At 42.6% G+C, this 23,061-nt stretch overlaps 1 protein-coding gene across 2 annotated transcripts in view; it reads left to right on the top strand.

The window, feature by feature from the left end:
- The window catches only part of man1a2 (mannosidase, alpha, class 1A, member 2), a 103,332-nt gene that overhangs the window by 71,802 nt on the left and 8,469 nt on the right, over positions 1 to 23,061 (top strand). For both annotated transcript variants that reach the window (XM_029530874.1, XM_029530873.1), the window contains 6 exons: positions 9,801 to 9,895; positions 13,037 to 13,160; positions 13,603 to 13,696; positions 21,043 to 21,158; positions 22,034 to 22,253; positions 22,864 to 23,036. In XM_029530874.1, the coding sequence (XP_029386734.1) occupies positions 9,801 to 9,895; positions 13,037 to 13,160; positions 13,603 to 13,696; positions 21,043 to 21,158; positions 22,034 to 22,253; positions 22,864 to 23,036 (822 nt within the window). The remainder of the gene's footprint in view (positions 1 to 9,800; positions 9,896 to 13,036; positions 13,161 to 13,602; positions 13,697 to 21,042; positions 21,159 to 22,033; positions 22,254 to 22,863; positions 23,037 to 23,061) is intronic.

Below are 23,061 nucleotides of genomic sequence, written 5' to 3' on the forward strand. Positions count from 1 at the left end.
GAAGGGAAAGGGGGAGATGTGGTCATTATGAATGAGCCGACAAAGCGGCTTCTAAATGTTGCTGTCCACTGAAAAAATAAAATAGAATAAATAATTGAGAGAATGGACGCTAATGTGATGAGAATTTCTCCGAGAGAAATCAAGAGAAGTCAAACATGAAGAATTCATATAAAACTGTCACTGTGGCCGAACAAGCAACGTGAGGCAGGTTTATGATTCCGACTGCCCTGATTCATTACGCATGCAGTATAAAATAAAAGGACCTGTGAAGGCCTCAGACATTTCTCCAGCTGTTTGGAGTCCAGTGAAGGAATGCTCGCTGCCTTGTGATCTCTCCCCTTGTAGAAAAATCCTAGGCTGATCAGAGGATGATAAATCATCTGAGCACAGTTACAAGTCCATTTAGTCTCTCCAGCATGCACATTTGAGTTGCTGTTGCCTGTAAGGGGAACTCGTATGTTGCATTTATCCCCCGGATTCTGTCGTCATTAGGCCGCCCACTGCCTGCATATAAGTGTCCCTTTCAGCTTCTGTTTCCTGTCACGCTTTGATTTGTGAAGTGCTGAGGATGCAGCTCTAGTCGGCCGCTCACGTAGTCTGTGACTGCTGTTGCAGTCCCCGTTAAAATCCAGAGATGAAGGACAGGAATAAAAGAAACAGTAAACAAAAAGAAACACAGGCGGCCGATATATTGTCCTCAAACAGATTAAAAGGAAAAGTTATCATGATCCACAATTAACATTTAACCTTCAGCTCCTGACTGAAGACGGAGGATGGGAAAAGCAGCTCAGCTCTGCTTCCACTCAGGGCCCTGCGTGGTAGACTGGGTAGGAGGGGGGCAGATTCTTTGTGTCGTTGTATAGCCCTCGATTGCAGTTGTGTATGCGGAGTGTGTAAAATGTCATAAAACATAACACCATCAGGTTTGCGGTGAGAAACTGATGGAAATCTAAATATACCGTGTGAAAACGTGCTCCTTTCTCAGGCGGCAGCATTAAAAAGGCAAACATTCTCTCCACTAAGACACGGCACACACTGAGGCCACCCCAGTTCTTTCTAGCAACAATCGTCCAGCGTCCTCTGGGAATCATTTTCCTCTTTTGCAGATTCTGCTGTGATGACATGCTCACTGCTGCCGTGCCAGCCAGCAGGCACAAACACACCGAGAGGAGGAAGAAAGCAGAGACGCTGTAACAAAATGGAGAAAAATTTTAATTCCGTCACAGCTTTATGAACCCTGATCTGCAAACAAGCGGCTTATCGTAGCAAGGTGGGGGTAAAATCACAGAAAACTTAATAACATGAAGCACGACGCAAAAGTACGAGCTGACACAGGGGGAGGGAGGTGGAAAAGGTTGGAAGGCAACACAAATGAGATTAGGCCGGAGAGCTGTGAAGAAGATAAGGAAATGGACGCAGAGGCGAGAGGACAGAGAGAAAGAGTGAGAGATTTTTGTAACGGAGATGACAAGCAGAAAGATGTGAAGAAATGGACCATGCCAAGAATACAGGAGAAGACAAGGGATAGAGACAGGGAGAATTAATTTAATGAGGGAAGGAGAACGGAGAAGGGTGGGTAATGAAGGAAAAGACATCTCCCCCTGAATTAATAGCGAACAAATGCAGGTGCTCCATCGCTTGATGTAAGAGTCATACTTTTCATAAAGCTTGGTCTCCATCCGAGAGAGGAACTCAAAATGAAGCGCAACGCAGAGGAATTTCAACTTAACGCCACAAAATCTTAAGATTCAATTGCAACGATTCGAGGCATCCCACGTTTTAATTTACTTAATGTTTCCTTGCATCGAGAGAGAGGAGAGCTTTGTTCTATTTTCACCTCCCCTCAGGGGACCGTGTGGAGAACTAACAGCAGATACAGTAGTGACGGTATGAACACGTCAGGTGGGAGCTCCTCCTCTGCACAGAATGAATCACACGCTCATCGTTCTCATTAGCTCTCATTGCAAAAATATCCGTCACGGCAAAAAAAAGAACGTATTTGATGATCGTCTGTGAGGCCGGTCTTGAGTAAATGGATCAGTTGATGAAGTGGTGAGGTGGCATGGCAAAGTATGGAAGTGACACGCAGTAACCCTACACACACACACACAGCGAGTCACTTAATCCTGTCTCTCCTGCAGGGCCTCGGGGCCCTTCTTACCATGCAGGCTCATTCAGCACATTTCACAGTCTACCCCTTAATCCCTTTAGGAAGCTCCGTTACATGTCAACAGTGGCCCACTGCTTTCACTAGAGACTGTGTGTGTGTGTGTGTGTGTGGTGGTGTGATTTCAGTGTTTGGTATGTAAGAGCAGACTCTTTATTGCAGTGTGAAAATGCTGATCTTATTAAGTCATTTAGGCGAATACTTAGCATTCGTCTTTGTGCACACTGTGTTTGTTCTGGTCAGAAGAGATGAAGTTTGGGGATCAGAGTAATAAATATCACCTGCGCCGTTTGATTGGTCAAAATGAAGTGATCACAACACTGAAGCATCTTGGGAAATTGTGAATGGGGGATTGTTTGGGTTCATTGCCGCAGATTTATAGACAAAGACGAATCGACTTTGTGAACTCAACAAGAGGATTCTGCTGCTGCAGCACAGGTGGTGGGTGATTAAGGCAGCAGAAACAAATGGAGCTGAATTCGTTTGAGTTCAGTTCAAACCCACCGGCTTCTCTCTGCAAATCAGGCAACAAGTGCACAGAATTGGAAACAACCACTGTAATAATAACTGTTTGTTTATGCATAGCACTTTTAAATACAACCACAAAATGCCTCACACGTCACGGCAGGTTTCATTTATGTGTGGCCAGGTCGCAACAAAAGTTATCGCAGAGCATTTCTGAAAAGGGCAAGTCCAGACCTGCATGATATTAATAATTTACAGGCCTGACTACATCTGCCTGGACCTGGATGAGTGCACTGTACATCAAACAATAAGAGCTTTTTTTTTTTTTTTTTTTTTTTAAATTAAAAATAGTAAAATAAGACCAGATGATACGTGTTAGCTCAGAGTCATGGACACTAAAACACAAAACACTGCAGCAGAACAAATAGACCTCCTTGCGTATTTGCTCTTCATGTGACAGGAAGTGAGTTGACCCGGATGGCTTTGACCTGAGGAAGGAGTTCTGGTGATGAGGTCGGGCTGACAGATGGAAGCTGCTGCAGCCGGAGGAGCGCTTTTAAAATCTAATAGAAGGGAGCTGACTGATGAAACTGCAGCGTCAATGACATCTGATTGTAAAAGATTGAGCAGAGGTAAAAACCTGCCGACAACATTAAGTTGACAGTTCAGGATGTCTGTGTGTTCGTTAGTGAAGATGGAGATCGGCTGCCGTTAACGTCAGCTACTTGGCTTGTCAGCAAACCTGCTGTTAATAAATGTATGCTTTGTGTGCGCTGATAGTTCGTACGTGTTTGACTTTTTGTACTTTGTTGAGCGTCTGTCTGTCTAGTCTCGTGTCTATCAGCGCCTGCTCTGCTTCATGGCGATTTCAGGATCTCCCAGCTGTTCACAGCTTACAAATTATATCCTTGTGTGGAATAACTGCATCATTGGCTGAGTTTCGGACATGTTGGAGTGGCGGATTACAGCTCTTTCTGTCCCTGGGACGTAACATTGTACCATTTGGCTGATGATTTCATCCGAAAGCGCCTTACAGGACCATTTTTTAGCATGGCTGATCTCCTGTAGGCCCCGGAGGACTCAAACCTCTCAGCCCTGCCTGCGCTGACGCCATTCTTTCACCATGAGGGGCCACAAAAACAGCCTGTGTCCCCCTTTAACCTCCTCACGCTTCCCTGCTGTACTCTAAATCTGCTGTCTGGGAATTTGGCCCATCGAAACAGACTAATCCTGAAAAGGAGAGAGAATGGATGGAAGAGAAAAGGAATGTGGGAAGATTATTTATTTATTTATTTATTTTTGGAAGGTTGGTTATAGAGGACACTGCGTATGAGTGAGAAGGGGAAAGCGATAATGTCAGTGGACACGGGCAAAATAAAACTGAAAGAATGGAAGATTTATGTAAAGGTATTTGTATCGATAGCGCCCACGTACGTGTCAGAGCTCAGTGGATTCTAGACGATACACAAAATGACATTTGAGCCGCCTGATAACAGAATACCACAGGATGGTATTCAGCTCATATCCAGTTCAGCTTTTGATGGAGATAACTTTTAATTTGATTTTGATATGAGTAAAAAATAAGAGATCACCCGAGCCGATCCTAAAGGTTGGCCACAGGAACAGTTGGTGTCTGGAAAAATGAATGAAGAACAGTCAATCTGCACTGTAATTCAGGGTGCAGGTGTTACAGCTCTTCTCCTTCAAGGCAGATAGATCTGATTTGATGGCATCTCAGTGCTCGAGTTGAAATTTAAGGCGGCTGAATGTGGATGGCGAGCAGCTGAGTTCAGATTAGGGAACTAGAAAGTCACTAAACTCTGGCTCTAATCATTTTTTATCAAACTGCTTTCTTATTTGCTCAGAGAAACCAAATCTGTTCATGTTCTGCTGTGTTGTGACATCACAAAGTCTCAGATGTCCTGACGGCTGGATTTAAAAAGCTCAGCTTCTGAATTCAGGCTTTGAGCATTCCTGTTTTCCTGGTTTCTAATCAAACACCATGTGGAAGTCTGCCTTTGGACTGTGCGGGACCTTTAAAAGACTCATGGTGAGACTGATGAGCGCCATCTGTTGACCTGTATATATTAAATAATGCATATAATATGTTGTGTGTGCTGTCACTGATACTATCATCAATATTATTATACAGTTTCGAATTGACTGATGATGTCACTCTCATCTCCTGATCCAGAGAGAGTTGTGTTTGATGGTGTGTCAGACTAAATTTATTGGCTTGTCCTATCGTCTATCTCAATATTGTGTTTCGCATCTTGTTGTGTGTGTGTGTGTGTGTGTGTGTTTGCAGAAAGGGTGTATCCTTCGGTGATCGATTTTTAAGAGTCCTGTAATGCATTTTAAAAGGCTGCGCGCCAAAGCTGTCAGCCCCTGAGGGACAATGATTGACACAAGTTGGGGAACTCCAGAGAGAAAAGCGTCTCAGCTCGGCCTCTCCAGGGAACTTCACCTCAAAGCTCGCAATATCCTGAACTTGTCTCCTCGCTACAGTAAATATTATGTCAGGACAGATGCACACAGGCCTCGTGGTTATTTTGCTGCAGTGATTTGGAGATGTGTCAAGGAGGAAAAGGACGCCAACGTCACTTTGTTTTGCTGACAGTTTAACAGTGGTACATTTCACAGCTCAGTAGTTATTTGTAGAACTGGACAGATTGTCAAAGTGAAGGTTGAATAACTTTCATGCTGTATGAGGAATGTGAGATGAGGAGGAAGGAGTCGGCATTAAATCTCTCACCAGCCTGGTAGTAGAAGGCTGATGTTGTCAAGTTTGACTTGTTTCTGTTAAAAACCAGACGATATGACCAACTGGCAGCCCAGCATGACCTCGCCCGTCAGCTGCCTGCTGAGGAGGACTTTGGTCTGACTGTGATCTCCGGCTGGTCATTTCTGGCACTGTGTTTTGAATCGCCCCAAATGCGTACCTTGATTCATGGTCTGTTTTATTTAATTCTGTCCCAACTCTTTGGCTCCATTAATTAGTTCCATTAGTGTGTGTCACAAATGTGACAGTTGTTGGTCATTAAAGTGGAGAATTTGTGTTGAGAAAGCGAGACTTTAGTTGATGTCACTTTGTGCTCATCAGTTAGTCGACGAAACAATTAATACAGATTAAAGGTTGATGAAAACAATCAGCGCTATCTAATACACAAAAGTCGTCTTTCCTCAATAGCAAAAATTAAAGTAATTAAATGATATATCTGACTGATCAGTTTGAAAAGTTTGGTATGGGCAGTTACACACACATCTGTTCGTGTCTAAAACTGTACAAACACCTAAAGACTAGATTATCGCGGGTTAGTTGCCATGGTAACTGTGTCATAGTTGTCGGTTGCTGGTCAAACCTCAGCTAAGTTTGTCTGATGCAGCTGGAGCCTGAACACTGAGTGCTCCGTCAGTGAGGACCACTTGGCTGAAGTGTGATAATGCTCCGTTTTAATACGAGCAAGATAAGCAAAGCATGCCGGCGCTAATGAAGCCGACCTTCTATCTTCCTACTCCTCTTCTTCGTCCTCTCAGCAGGTTTTTACCTCCATCAACGGTCCACAATGCAAGCCCATTTTCCCCAGAGAGCGGCGTTCTCGTTAATCCCTGCCTGCGGACGAAGGCAGTGGAGGGAAATTACCATAAACTACGGAGTTGTATCTGTGAGGGCGGCCGGTGGTCCCCTCCGTTGGGTCATTTGGATCCTGTCCCTGCTCCATGACATCAGCGGCGGGATTGGTAATAAAAGGCAATGAAGTTTGTTAAGGCCCTCGGTACAGTTAGCAGACAGGACTGCAAATCAGCAGAGGGGTTTATGAGGATTGGACAGACACACACACACACACACACCAATCACTGTGTACTCAACTCAAATCTGAAATGCAAATATGCGCGTCCTTTGAATCTCACCATGGACGCTGCCAAGACTCTGTTAGCGTCATTACTGTTAACTCAGCAAAACGCCTCTGCCTTAATGGGACTTTTATTTTGATGAGGAGGAGAAACCCCAGCAGGGGCAGAGGACCGGCCTGCAACACTAACTTCAGCTAGTCCAGCTACAGGACCGCAGCTGGATCTTTCTTTCTGAGTAATAACACAAAGAGAGAGAGACGATGTGTAAACCATCTGTCTGGACATGGACACCCATGAACTGAATTATATCCCATCATGTCCTCAGAAATACGCGTTTGGGTGTGACAGTATCTCGTCCCGACCTCGGACTCTTCGCCCCCTCCTCTCTCATTCTCACCCGTCACATCCTTACATATTCAGGCCTTTCTCTGTATCTCTTTGGCTGCTCTCACTCTCTCTCTGTCTGTATTTGTCTCATGTTTAACTCCGCAGTTTGACCTCCAACTCCTCTGTAAGATGTCCCACCGGCTGCTTAAGTATTCTGCAAACACCGGCATGTGTGAATGCTCCCTCTCACTTTGCAAGACAGCAGGAATTTTCCATAGTTCTGCTCTCCCTATAAAACTGCTCAGGCCTGACAGATTGTGTTGACGTCTGTTGCGTATTGGAGTGTTTTTCTCTCTGCCTCTGCTGTCTAGAAGTAGTACAACTCCTTCTTTGTGCATTTATCCCACCACGATCCTCTTTGGAGGAAAAATATACTGGGCAAAAGAGCAAATTCACCATCTTTATTATAAAAAAAATATATCTAAAACAAAAAGTCAGTCTTTGAACTGCTTGCTTTTCATTAGTCTGGACTGGATCAAAATTACATCTTTCTGCATTTCAGTCTTTTCAGTCGGCCCTTTCTCGACGTGGAGAATATAATTTGATCTCAAATTGGAAATTTCACCATCCCTCAGTCCCATAGGCACCATGGATATTTTTTGGGTCACTTAAGAGCCGAGGAAATGTTTTCCTGAAGCATCAGCAGCTTTGGCCTTATTGCTTTTTTCGATGGTGTAATATTGCCTTGGCATTAATAGATAGAAACACTGGTGCTTTAGTTAAAATCAGCATGTGGAGATCTGCAGTAGATGAAAAATTCAAGTCAGATTTTGAGTAGAAGATTTCATGTTGTCATGATTTTTAATATTTATCTCTATAAAGGTCACAATGCTTTAAAAATAATGAAGCATTGGTTGGTGAGTCACTGTGGTTCAATTCCTAAAAAAAACTAAACAAAACAAGACAAACCAATATTATCTACTTTACATCATATTACACATTCACAGCTGGCCAACGTTCAGAGGAAATACGACCAAGGAGAAGCGAAATTAAAACAAATTTCACCACAAAATAAAATCTAACATTTCTGAGTTTCAGAATTTCAAACGGATTGAAACCAAAAGACAGAAAATGCTTTCACTGCCTAATTTATGCAACACCAACGATCTCCGTTTTATATTTATATTTCACCATATTTCTTAAACTTTTCTTTTAGTGAGCCGCACATTCTTACTTCATTTTTACAGTTTGTCTCCTTTCACAGACAAGAATCTTAACGTCTTTCTTTCAGTTGATATGAAGAGATTCAAGCAGCCTTTGAACACAGTTTGGGATTCATCTTTTTTTTTTTTTTTTACATGATTGCAGTGCGGTTTAAATGTCAACCAGCTCATGAAACGTTGACGTATATGAAGGAATAAATAGTGTATTGGTTGGCTCGTCATAATTAGATTGACTGACGATGATGTGGGAAACAGTTTTGGGTCTTTGGGATGTAAACAGACGCCAGTTTCATCCGTCTGCCAGTTGTGCCGGCTGTTGTAGTTGGATTAAAATATTTTCCAGCACATGGTTCATTACCGCCGTGTTTTCATCTCTTGGACTGCTGTTGGCGAATTCTCACAGCTTGTGTCCTGCTGTACGTGTCAAGTTTGCCTTCATTAATGTTTGGATTTCATGATGTGAAAAATTTTTCGAAATAAGTGTGAACATTTTTTAGGTGTTGTTTGGGTATGAATGTGGCAGCATATTTTTTGAGGGTAAAACTTTTCCTTTATTTTACTCTTGTATGAATTCAGGTATTTCATCATCTTTATCTGTTTCGGTTACCTGGTAAATGTTGAGATGTTATTAATGAGAGTTTCAGTTGGAATGATGCAAATGACTAAACTTTAAATGCCTCTGTGTTCATTACATACAGAGTTATCATCACAGCAAGTGATGGTCCTTTAAGTTTGTTGTTGCTCTGTTTATCCAAGAACACATATTAAGTTGCAAGTTATAAATTCTCCAGGTTGATTATAAAGATCAGCTCTACGTGTGATTAAACAGGAAAGAGCAGATTCTCCTGTTGACTGGAATCTGGTGTGAACAGCTGACAGACTGTCTGCTGGCTGTTGTTCAGACAGTGAGGTCAGGCTGGGCCACAGACTCTATACTGTGAATACATACCGAGATCGCTCAGGACAGTTTTTCACAGTTGCTCAAACATGTTTCTTGAAAACTTCAATGCTTTTCTCAAAGCTGTCAACAGAAGATGCACTTTTGTCTTTGCTCCAAATCAAAAGTCATATTTAGATCATCATCATCATTTAGCCAATCAGGTGTTTGAAAAAAAAAAAAACAATAAAGGAAAATCAGGAACTCAGTTTATATTCTCAACAGTTAACATCGTCATCTTATTCTGAACACCGTCAAACTGTTCAGCCAATCACCATTTTGGGCCGGTTACTTCAGCAGCAGAATGACCTCGCTGTCCTTTTTATCTCACTGATTGGCATCCTGAGGAAAGAATGAGAGCCTCATCAGATTTTTTCCCTGGCCTTCATCTGTCAGACGAGCGCAATAATTTGTGTAATCTCAAAACGAGCATGTCTATTCCTCCACATCGGTCCGAATGAATCAGACGCCAGTCACGATAATAACAATCTGACTCAGACCACGCCACTCTGGTCCGTCCGAGTTTTTCTTGTGGTGTTCGGCAACATTTCACATTACTGCGCCGCGCTTTGAAGGGAGGCTTTGCATATATTAGGTCTGCCAGTCTGCCTAATATATCTATTGGGCCCTGACACAACGTGGCCATCATTTAGAGATCGTCTGTCTCCTTACATCTCACTTCGCCTTATTTTCCTTCAGCCTTCATTTGTTTTTGGGTGTCAGCAGCTGTTCTATCCTTGTACCTGTCAGCTGCTTGAGGAGAGTATGGGAGGCATTATATCTTGGAAGTTAACCTCCCCCCTCCCTCCTCATCCTCTGTTCACAGGTGTTCAAGCTGAAGGCGGTCCAGCTAGCTGAGAAGCTGCTCCCTGCCTTTAATACCCCCACAGGAATCCCCTGGGCCATGGTCAACCTGAAGAGGTGAGTGGCCTGTAGTGACCCCGTCCCTCCCAGGATGAATTAAAAGCAGTGATGAGTCACCTGTTCACGTTGTCTCTGTCTGCAGCGTCTCCAGTTTCCTTCCAAGGTCTAAAATCATGAACGTTTAGGTTAATTGTCTCTAAATTATGTGTGAATAGTTTTTGTTCCCTGTGTCAAAACATTCATCTGCGTCCTTAACAAATGATTTCTTTATTCTATTTTACTGCTCATTTCTCTTGTTTTACACTTTTATTTTGATTCCAAAGTCACATTTTATTTAAACATGAAGTCAAATTGTCATTTAACTGTGTAAAAATGGAAGTACATGTGATGTTCCATTAAAAAAAGAACACGTGGTAGCACAGGCATTCCCTGACAAGCTGTTACAGTTTTATTTACATTTAAGAATGAACCAACAACAACACATCAGTAAAATACGCTCCATGATAGCGTCCGTTAGAAGTGAAAATATATTTTTAAGTGTAATTCCACTTCTTTGACATTGAGGACACATTTGATATTTTAACATTTGTGAGTGTTTGTATTAGAAATGAATGATGATTGTTTCAGTCTCCAGACTGTGGTCAGCAAAGGTTGTAAGCACCTTCAGCACCGCTCGTAAATAAAAATCATTAACTGTGCTCCGTTCTGGAGAAGCGACAGCATTAATTCTCTGCAGACTGAACACAGGACGTTGATTAAGTGACGAAGAACTACCAGGCAGGACGAAACCAACGTGGAGAAGAGGCCACCTATCAAACTGACAGGTTGTGACCTTAGGCCTGGAAAAGTGGACCAGCTGTTGGACTTTCAAGGGGAAAGCATCAGCACGAGGAGAAGTTATTTTACAATTAACATACTCATAATGTCAGTATTGAGAGCTTCTCTAATAATGAATCAGCCAGACAGTTCATGTTTTTCATCCTTATTGATTATAGTTAAACCTTCGCTAAGCGCTGAAACTTTGTACATTATAAATCGTTTTTATTTGCCAGCACAACTCTGCATCACTCATACACACTGAGTGTTTGTCTCATAATATCTGCGCTGACCTTTAATTAACTCTGAAACTCCGGCTTGTCAACCGCCACCAAGTCTGTAATGACTCACACATACACACATCGACGCGTCCGCCAAGTGGTCCAGGTTGCCTTAATTTTATTGTGGAAGGTTAAAGGTCATCAAGGATGTCCTTGAGATCTAAATCAATTCTTTGAGGTCTTTAAAACTGCAGTCACCTCATGCAGGCCTGTGGTGCACGTCCACTCTCCAACCACACGAGCTTTCCGCTTTGTTTTTGCCTGATTAGACCGATTCACAGAGCGGGTGGGGTTTGACCTTCTCAACGTTTCTGCACTCAGCCTGGAAAAAGTCTTGATTGGTTAGATTAGGTGAAAATACACGTTTATGTTTATGTGTGAGTAAAAAAAGAGAAGAGAGCACGAGGCTTTAAGTCTTCGGTGAGAATGTTTGTGTCTGCACAAACGTGTGAAAGAAGTGTTAAATCCAGCTCCTGTTGTCAGCCCATTAACACCAGAGACACAGATGCACCCAGATAACATCAGGGGGCGTCACGCCATCCACAGATTCAGCATCTCATCTCTCATCTTTTTTTTTTTAGCAGCAAAAACAGACAAAGCTCTGTGACGTAAATTGTAAATAACACAAAACTGACAACTCTCTGTCACCAGACTGAAGCTGATAGTCCAATATTTTCCTCACAACAGAGTTAAAGCCTTTCATACTCAAAGGTTTTTACTCCAACATTAACCAGAAATCAACACAGCACTACTTCCTGTTACTGCTGTTATTTTGGGGCAAAATGTTTTTATTTCTTTATTTTTTATTAATAATCTGGGAGTGAAACTTTTAAGTTTAATTGTAACTCATATGGTGTTGGCAAGGATTGACCGGGAGGAATTTCTGATGCTTCCTCTTGTCATACCTCCATATCAGCGGCAGCTTTAGTCTGAGGTTTTTTTGTTTTGTTATTTGAATGTGATATTTCAGCAACAGCTTGAGGGAATTACTGATCAAAGGTCACTGTGGCCACACGCGAACACGACTCTTGCCACAACTCCAGCATTTTTATGCTAATGACGACACAATGCTCTCAGCAGCTTTTAGTCTTTAGCTGTGTACATGGTGAGTCTGAGTGGATGTGAACTGTAACTTCAAAGTCACACAAACTGCGAGTTGGCAGTTCTAGTTTTCGTTGTACCCGTGAAGTGTGTTTGTCTGTGTGTGTCTCTTTGCCACCGCTCTGTGTTATCACTGAATGAAACTATGAATTTCAATGAAATACCATATTAATCCCCAGACTACTAGTTGCTAAGCACCCTGGCTGTGTGTGTGTGTCTGTAACATTTGGTGGAACGGCAGGTTTGCTGGATGTGCCTATTCTCATCATATCAGCCTATTTCTGATTGTTTAAAGAGCGAACACTTTTTGATTTTCATCTCCAGCAGAGCAGAGAAAACGCTGCCACACGTGTTCATACACGCAGGAATTGAACTCTCAGCAGAGAGCACAGACACTCTGCTCTTTTCCTTCTGCTGGATCTGGTCAAGCACCGACTCCCTCCACAAACTCATTAATGATACATACCCTCATGTAAAATTGAAGCAGCTGCAGATGCTGCCTGTGTCATGTATGTAAATGTCATTTAAACCGCTGTGAACAACACGAGCGACACGACTGTGGGACAGGTGGTGGACCTGTTACAGCTGCTGCAATCAATAAAGACCATGCTTCTGTTGTTATGAGGAGGAATTACATCAGAAGTTTAAACCAATTTCAATCAACTACGGCAAAAATTCTCATCAAACCTTCTAGAGATTCATATTCTATCCGTTCAGCTGAAAATAGAGCCAAAAATGACTTAAATTTATGTTTGATACTACTTCCTCATATCTGAAGATTTTTGTAATATGAACTTTTTTTTATTATTCATTGAGAATTATTAAAATTTGTATTCAAAGTTTCTTTCGAACTCCAGTTCCAGCAAATGGCAGTGTTTTATACCAGATCAGTTCTCAGGTTAGAAAAATGCTTCTGTCAGTTGAAACCTTTATTATTTCTTTAAAATTGTCTTTCTGTAATCCCTCTGAAAACCATCTTCTCTTTCCTCCACGTCTCCAGTGGTGTTGGTCGTAACTGGGGTTGGGCTTCAGCGGGCAGCAGCATCCTGGCTGAGTTTGGGACTCTTCATATGGAGTTTGTTCACCTCACCTACCTGACAGGAAACCCCGCCTACTACCAGAAAGTAAGTGTGTGTCTGTCTGTGTGTGTGTGTGTGTGTGTGCGTGCGCGTCCACCTGTTTATAAGTACACCTCTATTTCAGTCTAATAACACTGTAAAGCTTTGTGTCAGGAGTCATCTCTTTGAGTAGTGTGCTGTGAAAATCATGAGGCCTTAAAAGCTCCCGTCTCACGCGGCTGTCAGTACGTGGGCACAGTTAAATGCAGTGTCGGAGATGTTTCCATCTTTTGTTTCTGTTATTCTTTTGCTTGTTTTATGTAATTTGCTTCTTTGGATTCTTCTGTGATGGCAGCTGACAGAAAACGGTGTCTGAGCCAGCTCCTCCCTGAAATGATTCAGTTTGTTCTGTTTTTTACTGTAAGACAGAAAGATGTCTCTGCTGCTGTGAGGGAAAGTTAAAAGATGAGCTGAAATTATTTCCCTCTGCGTCTGCTGATGATTGCAGGTGATGCACATCCGGAAGCTGCTTGCCAAGATGGACCGACCCAACGGGCTGTACCCAAACTACCTGAACCCCCGCACGGGCCGCTGGGGCCAACGTGAGTACACCCTCTGATTCTGAGCCAAACACTTCCACCAGCAGGCACTGCGTCATCGAATCACACGCAGCCGCAGCAACACCGAAACGTTCAGTCTGCATTTCCTGCTCATTTTTGATCCTGTGAACGGACTTCAGGTGCTGTGGAGCCGCTCGCACCTCTTCAGCCGTTAATTTGAGAGGTCACTTGAATTCTTATGTCACAGAAGTCTCAACTTTTTCTCGCGGGCTTGATTGATCTTGTGCTGGGAAGTGCTATGAAAAGAAATCGGAGGAATTAATGCTAAGTGAGAAAGGAAGGGAAGCATGAGAGAGGGGATCCTCTCCAAATGAGAACAAATTGAAGGAAGTAGAAAAAGACGGATGGGAGTGGAATTGGTATTCCCAGGATATTGATTACACTTTGGCGGCCCGCCCAGGGAAATTAACATCTCGCTGAGTGAAGTTGAATGAGCAGCAACACACAACTGTTGCTCTAAAAGCTGTCATTTCTGGTTCAAGTAACTTGAGACAAATGGTATAATTAAAGCTGGTGAGGCAGTCCACTCCACCAGCAATAATTTCATAACTTCAAATAAGCGGTGTCACAAAACAACACTCAGATGTTTCAGTGTCAGTTTTTAAGAATTTTAACGGTACTCTTATCTGAACATTTTCTAACTGGATTTAATGCCTCTTGAATGATAAAATGCTCTTTTTTATATTTGATTTTTGATTTTATGTTTGATAAGATAATATGACAATCTGATTATAGATTTCTGTAGTGTGTTTGCAAAAAAAAAAATGCACCTCCTGCGATGAAGATATAGCCATTAAAATTTTATAAATTAATTGTGAATCACAAGATTTAACCGCACTTTAAACTACGTTTCCTGTATTCTGTGCTCGTGTCGATGCAGATGAACTTCTTCATTGTGTAAACGGATGTCTAAGTCAGACACAAACTTGTTGAGAAAAAATGCAGAAATTCAAAGGAGTCCTCAGATACTGACAGCAGAAGCGATGATGTCAGAGCTCGTCCACTCTCCAGCCTGTTTTAATACGAACTCGTAGATTCATTCAGTATCAGATCTGACAACAGCAGATCAACTCCTGATCAGAGTTACCAACTTCTTGCTTGGCATCACTCCGTTTCTCTATTCATCCAAAATATTTTCTTTCAAACATGCTCTGTGGATGTTTCCCCCCTTCAACATTACTTGGGAATATTTCAAGTTATCAACGCAGCGTTCGGAGGGAAACATTAAGAATTCCCTTTTTTTTACACTTCAGTATTTTGAACCTGAAGAGGCGTTAAACACAGACTCAGTTGCAGGATGGCAGATAAGTGGAGGGTCACAGTTTATCCAACAGATTATTCAAACATGGATGATGGATGATAAAATATTCCCTTTTTTTGTGCCTTAAAAATCTCTTTTTTTTTTTTTTTATCCCGTGTGCTCAGTGCTGCCTCCTTCGTTCAGTGAAAGGAAATGGAAAGATGAATTTGATTCAAATTGAAAACACTTTGTTGTTGTTTTTATTCGTCCAGAGAAGCTTGACACACACACACACACACACACACACACACACACACACACACTGAGCACAGACAAGAAAACAGAGAAGAGGATGGACTTCAAAAATAGAAACTCTAATAACAAGATGAGAACTCTGTTTTATTTGTTTTAGCAGTCGGCAAAACAAATGGAATGCACTCACGGACGGATGGATAAATGGAGACGCTCATTAAAGGATGGATCGGTGGGTCTGACAGTCAGACTGATGATACCTGGAAGAGGAGCAGACTCTGGATGTAAATGGCTGCGAGATGGAGGGAGAGCAGACTGATTTATGAACTGATGAGTACATTAACAGATGGATAGTTAGCCTGCGAGATGCCGGATGTTTTCACTTTGGTTTCTGTGTGACAGTCAGGAGGTGAGCGTTTCGTTGTGTATATCGTTTATTTATAAAAAATATAAATTAATACAGTTTCACAATCTTCCGTAAGATCATCCCATGAAATATCACCAGCAGCCATATGATAAGTGGGCGGGGCTTATCTACCCGCCTTGCTCGCATTCGCTCTTTCCTGTTTTATGGCTTTTTTAAAATTAGAGGATTTTTATTCATCTGTGTTGGCGAAAGTTTTCTGACAGACAGAAAATCCTGTCCATTCACTGAAACGTTCGGTTTTTTTTTATATGCAAATGATCTTTTTGTTTTAAAGCCGAGCAGCACAGTGCATCAGTGGATATCACTGTCGCATCACAGCCGCAACGTTCTGGATTCAAACCCCGGGCAGTTTTCATCCACACAACAAAGGCATGTTGTCTGCAGGGGACTGGTGACCTGTCCACGATGAAGGCACACATTTCTGTTGTGATTGTTTAGTTTGGAAAATCCACAAAATCATTTCACATAGATGACAACGCAGGTGAAGAAATGCTGTTTGTGCTCAAAACACATCACGGTTCTGATAATGTTTCAGAGGCTATGATGTCGTCTTTTTGGTGATAATGACCTGCTAAGTTAAAAGACAGAAGATATTAAGACTTGTTGTTTTTAACAAAAATGAATTTACAACGTCGCTTCAGTGTTTGTGGGAAATCAATTTAAATGTTCAGATTTGCTCAGAGGCAGGGCCATAAAGACAAACTTCACTCCATCATCTGCATCATTAAAAACACATTTAGACAACAACGGTGATCCTCCAAAGTGGCTGCTCCCGGCTTGACGTGATGCCGACATTATCGTTCACGGATCCAGGAAGGCAGAAAATTGCAGCACGTTTGAAATGTCTCTTCAGATAAATCCACAGTGTGTGTAAGCGTGCTGTTGTTGGAACATGCCGGTTATTTGCATATTTTTCAACGCGCTTAACTGAAGCAGAGTCAAACACAGACACGAGAATCCATCTAAATTCATTACGGGACCATTTAGACCCCGAGAGGCAGAGAGCTGCTGTCTGGGCAAAATGTGAATTCAATGCTCCAGCTAAAATCTAAAATCAGATTTTCCAGAAATTTAAGCCGAGTATTTAATGATAAAACCAACTGTGACAGTCTGAGCTCAGCGAGTCTGCAGTTGAATTATGAACATTTGAATTGTGAGTAGCAGGAAATCTGAAATGATCGGTTAGAGGAAGTATGAGGAAGCTTTGAAACGGGGTTGATTGTGTGCAAATGTACTGTACGGTGGTGTATAAATCCATGTGTGTGCGTTTTTCAGTGTGTAGGTGTGTAGACAGTACTTAAACCAGACTAATGAGGAATGAGACTGAGCTCGTCTGTCTTAATGAGATCCTGCTGTGACTGACAACCTTGTTACCACACACACTCCTCCGCCTTACTATAATACTGTACCACACACACACCTCTCTCTTTTTAACACACAACACTGCAGCCTGTCAAAGAATCCATCTATTAAAATTGATTTTAAAATAGAATTTTTATTATTTTTCCGCTTTGCTACCATAAAACCAGGTGAAGTTAAATTTGGTGGAGCTCGTCAGCCATTAAAGCACAAACAAACACTGGAGCAACAACAACATGTGAGAGCTCAGACGCTGCTGTAAAAAAAAAGGTGTTGTTATCTCAGCGTCTCCACTGTGTTCGATGTAAATGACTGATGGACACACAAATCTTTGTGGCTCACCGGGGAACCGCTGCACAGCTGCTGCAGTGTAATCAGACAGGGTGTGTTTGTTTTTGTTGTGTCCATCAACATTATGGATAGATTTCCTACAGAGTCACATCCAGAAACAGCCGCGATCTACGTCACCAGACTCCACTGGCTAAAGTCATAATTTAATGTCGTGTAACACCGGAGCTGCTGGTCCGCTTCTACCATGATGGGTTAGTCAGGTTTGTGTTATTATGTGATATTTTTATTTCAGTAAAAGATCTGAGTACTGCAGTTCAGACATTAACACAAACAAACAAACCCAATGGAGGCAACAGTCAATCCGCAACTCCCCCGTCACACGATGCTAAAGTGCTTCTTTTTCTCAGTTGAGTCTGGTGGGGTCTGAACAGACTAACATATCTTTAGGAAATTAAAGCAGTTCTGTGTGTTTCTGGTGAAAGTGGAAAAAGTTTTAATTGGCTCAGTTTTGTTTTTGTTTTTTTTTTTTTCAACAAGCAGAAGAGCCCTCAACAAACAGACTGAAGGTTTTTGTTTGTTTGTTTGTTTGAACATCTTTTGTTTACGCTCCTTGACTAATGGATTACATTCTGATTTTGGCCACATTAGCTGTTAATTAACTCATTTACCAAACTATAGAATGACTTAATCATGATTAAATACGTGAACTTAACATGTGACCTTCGCTGTTGTGTTCTTGACACTGTCACAGTCTAACCGTGTAGGCTCGTCCTGCGCCTAAAACCAGAGAGCTCTGTGTGCTGTTTGACAGCAGCTTCCCTGCGTGACCTGGATGGTTTGATTGGCAGGGAGATGACAGGGGGAGTCGGGGAGTGTGTTGGCGGATGCTAAGCTGAAACAGTGCGGGACGTGATTGAGATACACAAAGTGGGATCAGGCGGGACGAGGGGAACACAGAGAAGATCAGACAGGACTTGAATGAACACTTGCTGCTTCACTTTGTCTCTGCGTTATTTCCCTCGTTACGCTCTGTGGTGCTAAAGGCCAGGTGGAGCTGTGGGTGTTGTTTCCTTTCTTCTGGTCTCATCCTGTGCGTTCCGGCTTCTTTGATTTCACTCTTACTTAGTTGTGTTTGTTTGCACCCTTTGACACACGAAGGTCCGTACTTGAATCAAGGGGTTTGCTTTCATTTGCCTCTTGCTTCAGATTTCTTTTGACATGTTGAACACAATGAAATCAAACAGGAGTTCAATCATTCTAAAGGGATTAGCAAACGTGAGATGACATGCTAAAAGGAATATATCTAATATAAATCAAACATAGACCAGATTCTGCCTACAAATATAGAAGAACTTTAAAAAGTATGTTGACTGTGTGACAGCCAGCAGCACATTTGGAGGAAGACGCTGCGTTAACTGTCATTTATTTCTCAGTGCCCAAACTTCAAAGTGAATATGTGTACTGGGAGTAAATTAAAGTGAAAGTTTGGGTTGTTTGGGGGAGTTGGTGAGCGGAATCAGCAGAAAAACAAAAGACATCCACTGAAATAAACCCATGCCTGTTTGAAAGTGCCCTTCATTTAGAATATTTTCTGCTCTTTATCTCTCCGTCCAAACTGCAGTTTCCTTTGTCGTGACACATTTTGCTGCTGAACTATAATATTACCTGACGACAACTACCGCATGAGACTGCAGCGACAGAGATAAACGTCACTTTCTCCTGACGGGGAGATAAAGCCAGGAAAATATTTGGCTTGTTTTGGTGGGAATCTTTCTGTTCAAATGCTCTTGGCTGCTTTCTTAAACTGAAAACAGGCAGTTAGTCACACTACGTGTGAATATTTCATACAGCCCCACATCAAATTACCTGAACTGCCCCTTTAAATGAAAACACAAACCACCTTACAAGTATTCGACACTTTGCAGTTTCGTCACATTGCTTCACAAAACAAATCCGTGTTACAGGATGAAGCGACAGTCCATTTCCATCTTGTATCACAGTTAAAGCAGCTGGTGAATTTTGTGATTCAGTGGTGAGGTTTTAGTCCTAAAATTTTAGCTCTTTGTTCTCAGAAGTGGCCGTGATGCTGTGGAGTAATTCCTCCCCCTGTCACTGAGCCACTAATGAATTATTCTGTGGGGGAACTTCCTCCACAGAATAATCAGCATGGTGGTGACAGTAACATGTGGACTGAAAGTCGATACCCTTCTGTTCTTAAAGAACAGACAGCCATCGACTTTCAGTCCACATCCACAGAGGGATGATCTCCGTCGCTGCGTCCTTCTGTCTCCTCCAGTAAAAGAGCCATCATGACCTGAAGAGGACCGCAGCGGCAAAACGTAGCAGCATCCGTCCAGCTCGGCTGTTTCCTGTAACGAGCTGTAACGCCTTTCAAAGCAGCTGCGCCGCTGCTAAACCAGAGACATCATAGCTGCTCTGGAGTGAAAAACTGTAAGCCGTGTGTGTTTAAAAAAAACAAAACAACAACACACAACCACCAGTTGAAGCGCCTCACCAACCACGGCAGGTCGCAGCTCACCGAGTTGTGTACTTACTGAAGCACAGCTAATTTTATTCAAATCACGCTTGTTTCAGCTCGTCTATAATATCTTTACCAATCAGCAAAACTTACTGACGTTACCGTGTGGACGCTATCTGGAATTTTCTGTGCAGGTACACCAACTCGCTCACCCTCATGTAGATTCACAACACATGAACACATACACCAGCATGCTCTGCCCTCAGCAGTGTCTCCAAGGTTGTTTGTGAGGTTTGTGCTCTCTCTGTGACAGAAGATGAATAATTCATGGCCTCCGCTGCTCCTTCATCTGTCTCGTTCTCCGTCATTGCGTATCCCTCCGTTTACCTACAGCCATGTTATCTGCATGCAAAGGAGGAAGATCAGCTCCGACGAGACACGAGGCATCTGCTCAGATACCGAGCGTGATGATAGGACGAGGAGAGGAACATCCAGGTTTCTCCTGGTGAAGTCTGAGCCAATAGATTCATTTTCTTCCCCATTTTTCAATTAACAGATGGAAATGTTCCTGCCTGAAAGTGATGAATTTTACAGCTCAGCTTTTACCATTTAGACAGTTAGTTGTTTTAATGCAGACACACATTACAAGTGATGGTGCGTTGACACTGCAGAACAAGAAGAAGCTTCTACTTTTAGATTCTCTTGTTTGATTTGTAAAAGTCAACCGAAGTTGTTCGACAGTTAAGAATTCGGTTGTATAATCATGTCATGATCTTAGATGCAGAATTGTTTTTCTTTGCAAGCACTGGAAGAAATATTTGGTGAGTCAGACCCGTTAAAGATTAGATCAGTGGCCTCTGGAGAGAGGAGTTAAATGTCTGAGTCGCTGCCATCGTCACTTGGACAGCCATTAAACCTATGTAAACTTCCGAGGGGACATTTGGGGATGTTGAAGTGTGAGCACATCAGCAAAAGAGCAAACAAATCGGCGAGTGAGAGGAAACATGGCTGCCAATTTAAAATGGGTGTACAGGGAAAGGAAAAAAAACAGGCCAGGGCTCGGATGGGTGCTTTTCATGCCATATGCTGCGTTCTGCCAAGGACTTTTTTTGGCAAAGTCGAAAAATGAATAATTCACTTTGGCTTCCTCATTTGTCTGTGTCTGTGTTTCCTTTTTTTTTTGTTGTTGTTTTTTGTTTGTTTTGTTTATCTGGCTCTGTCACAGTCTCACCCTACATGACCCTTCCCCTGCTCCTTCTAACTCTCCCTCCCCCCCACAGATCACACCTCGGTCGGGGGACTCGGGGACAGTTTTTATGAATACCTGCTGAAGGCGTGGCTCATGTCAGACAAGACCGACACAGAAGCCCGCAAGACCTACGACGACGCCATCGAGGTACGGTCCAGTCAGGAATTAGTCGCCATCTGTGTTGTGCAGGAGCTAACAGAGTCCTTGCTGTTATAATCTGAGGAAAATAGATGAGGTTAAAGGGCAAGGTAAGATACGATAGCCACACGTTTTACCATTTGACAGGGTTGAATCCCTGTTGAACTAAACTCAGATTTTGAAAAGTGGATGAAAGTAAATTTTCCTTCAAGAGTTATATATAAAGTGCAGCCTTGATTTAAGAGAGCTGAAATGTCTGGTGACATTATTTCAGCCATATTTCAACACTGAAAGGTGGTCGTGTGGTGAAAGTACACCCAACATCTGCAGAAGGAATAATGTATCTTCATAATATACATTCAAAAAGCTATAAAAGATGACAGACAAACCGAAATAAACTGTATTTATGTATTTTTAGAAAAAACCCATTAAGTGAATCGATGTTTTCGTTGCATATTTTAATAATAATAATTTAAAAAAAAGTCCCCAACATCAAAAATGGGTCTGTACAGTTCACATTCTAACCTGCTCTGATAATAAAATATAAATCCTTTAGTTTCATCTGTGCTTTGATTCCAAAAAGGAGTCGCTGACTGTGAGTGCCATCTTTTTATTAGGCTGGATGTTTAATTCACATTCACTAAATTAAATATTCTGTTCATAACCTCTGTCCAAGCTCCTGCTGCAATAAATACTGTTATTTTCTTTTTTCTTATCTATTCAAATGTCCAAATTCTTACTCACATTTCATCTACCTGCATCTTTTTAGTCAGTCTCTGCTTTCAAATAGACAAACTTAATATTCCGCCCCAACGTTTCCCACGGAAAGTATACGACATCTGCCTTTTTTTCTTTTCACACGCTCCCTGCCTCCGTCCCTCCAGGCCATTGAGCGCCACCTGATCCGCAAATCCAACGGCGGCCTGACGTTCATCGGCGAGTGGAAGAACGGCCACCTGGAGAGGAAGATGGGCCACCTGGCCTGCTTCGCTGGCGGCATGTTCGCGTTGGGCGCCGACGGCTCGCCCGACGACAAGGCCGGACACTACCTACAGCTGGGAGCTGAGATCGCACACACCTGCCACGAGTCCTACGACAGGACGGGTGAGACGCACAAACACATCTGGAAACATCTGCCCGGGATTTTTACCAATGAGAGTCAACACATGTCAGGAGGAAAACATGACTGAAGCAGTGAGAGAGTGTGAGAATGTGTGACGAAATGATGAAGTTGCTCTGAGAAGAAGGCCGTCGTAACAAGTGAAGATTGAAAAAGGGAGCGAGAGGGAGGGAGAATGCGTGCCAAGGTGACAGGGAGCTTGATAGCAGCGACCAGGCTGCCGAAAGTTGTCCTGTTACTTCTTAACGAGCAGTCATTCATGGAGACCTGTGTGTGTGTGTCCGCGTCCTTTCAGAGACAATCCTGTCACCACCTTGTCAGTAATTTTCCAGTTAGACTGTTCATGTCTGTCACACTTAATTGGAGGACACAGCTTATAAAAACATGAGAAACCTGTAAAATCAATGTGGTCGAAGGGCTTTTAGTGCTTTAACAAACGCACACACACTAACACACACACACATGTACTGACACTAATTCATATCAGCTCTGACATGTAATCAACAGCTGCTCAACCATGAAGACAAACAAGGAGCAAATGATGATTCTTATCTGCTCCCTTTCCCCTTCCCTTTGTCTTTTCCTCCCTTCCAGTGTTGAAGCTCGGCCCGGAGGCCTTTAAGTTCGACAGCGGCCTGGAGGCGGTGGCCGTGCGGCAGAATGAGAAGTACTACATCCTGCGGCCGGAGGTCATCGAGACGTACTGGTACATGTGGAGGTTCACCCACGATCCCAAATACAGACAGTGGGGCTGGGAGGCAGCGCAGGTAAAGAGCCAGCGTCTACACAAAA

The sequence above is a fragment of the Echeneis naucrates genome, chromosome 21 (assembly GCF_900963305.1).
Source record: "Echeneis naucrates chromosome 21, fEcheNa1.1, whole genome shotgun sequence".
Taxonomy (NCBI): Eukaryota; Metazoa; Chordata; class Actinopteri; order Carangiformes; family Echeneidae; genus Echeneis; species Echeneis naucrates.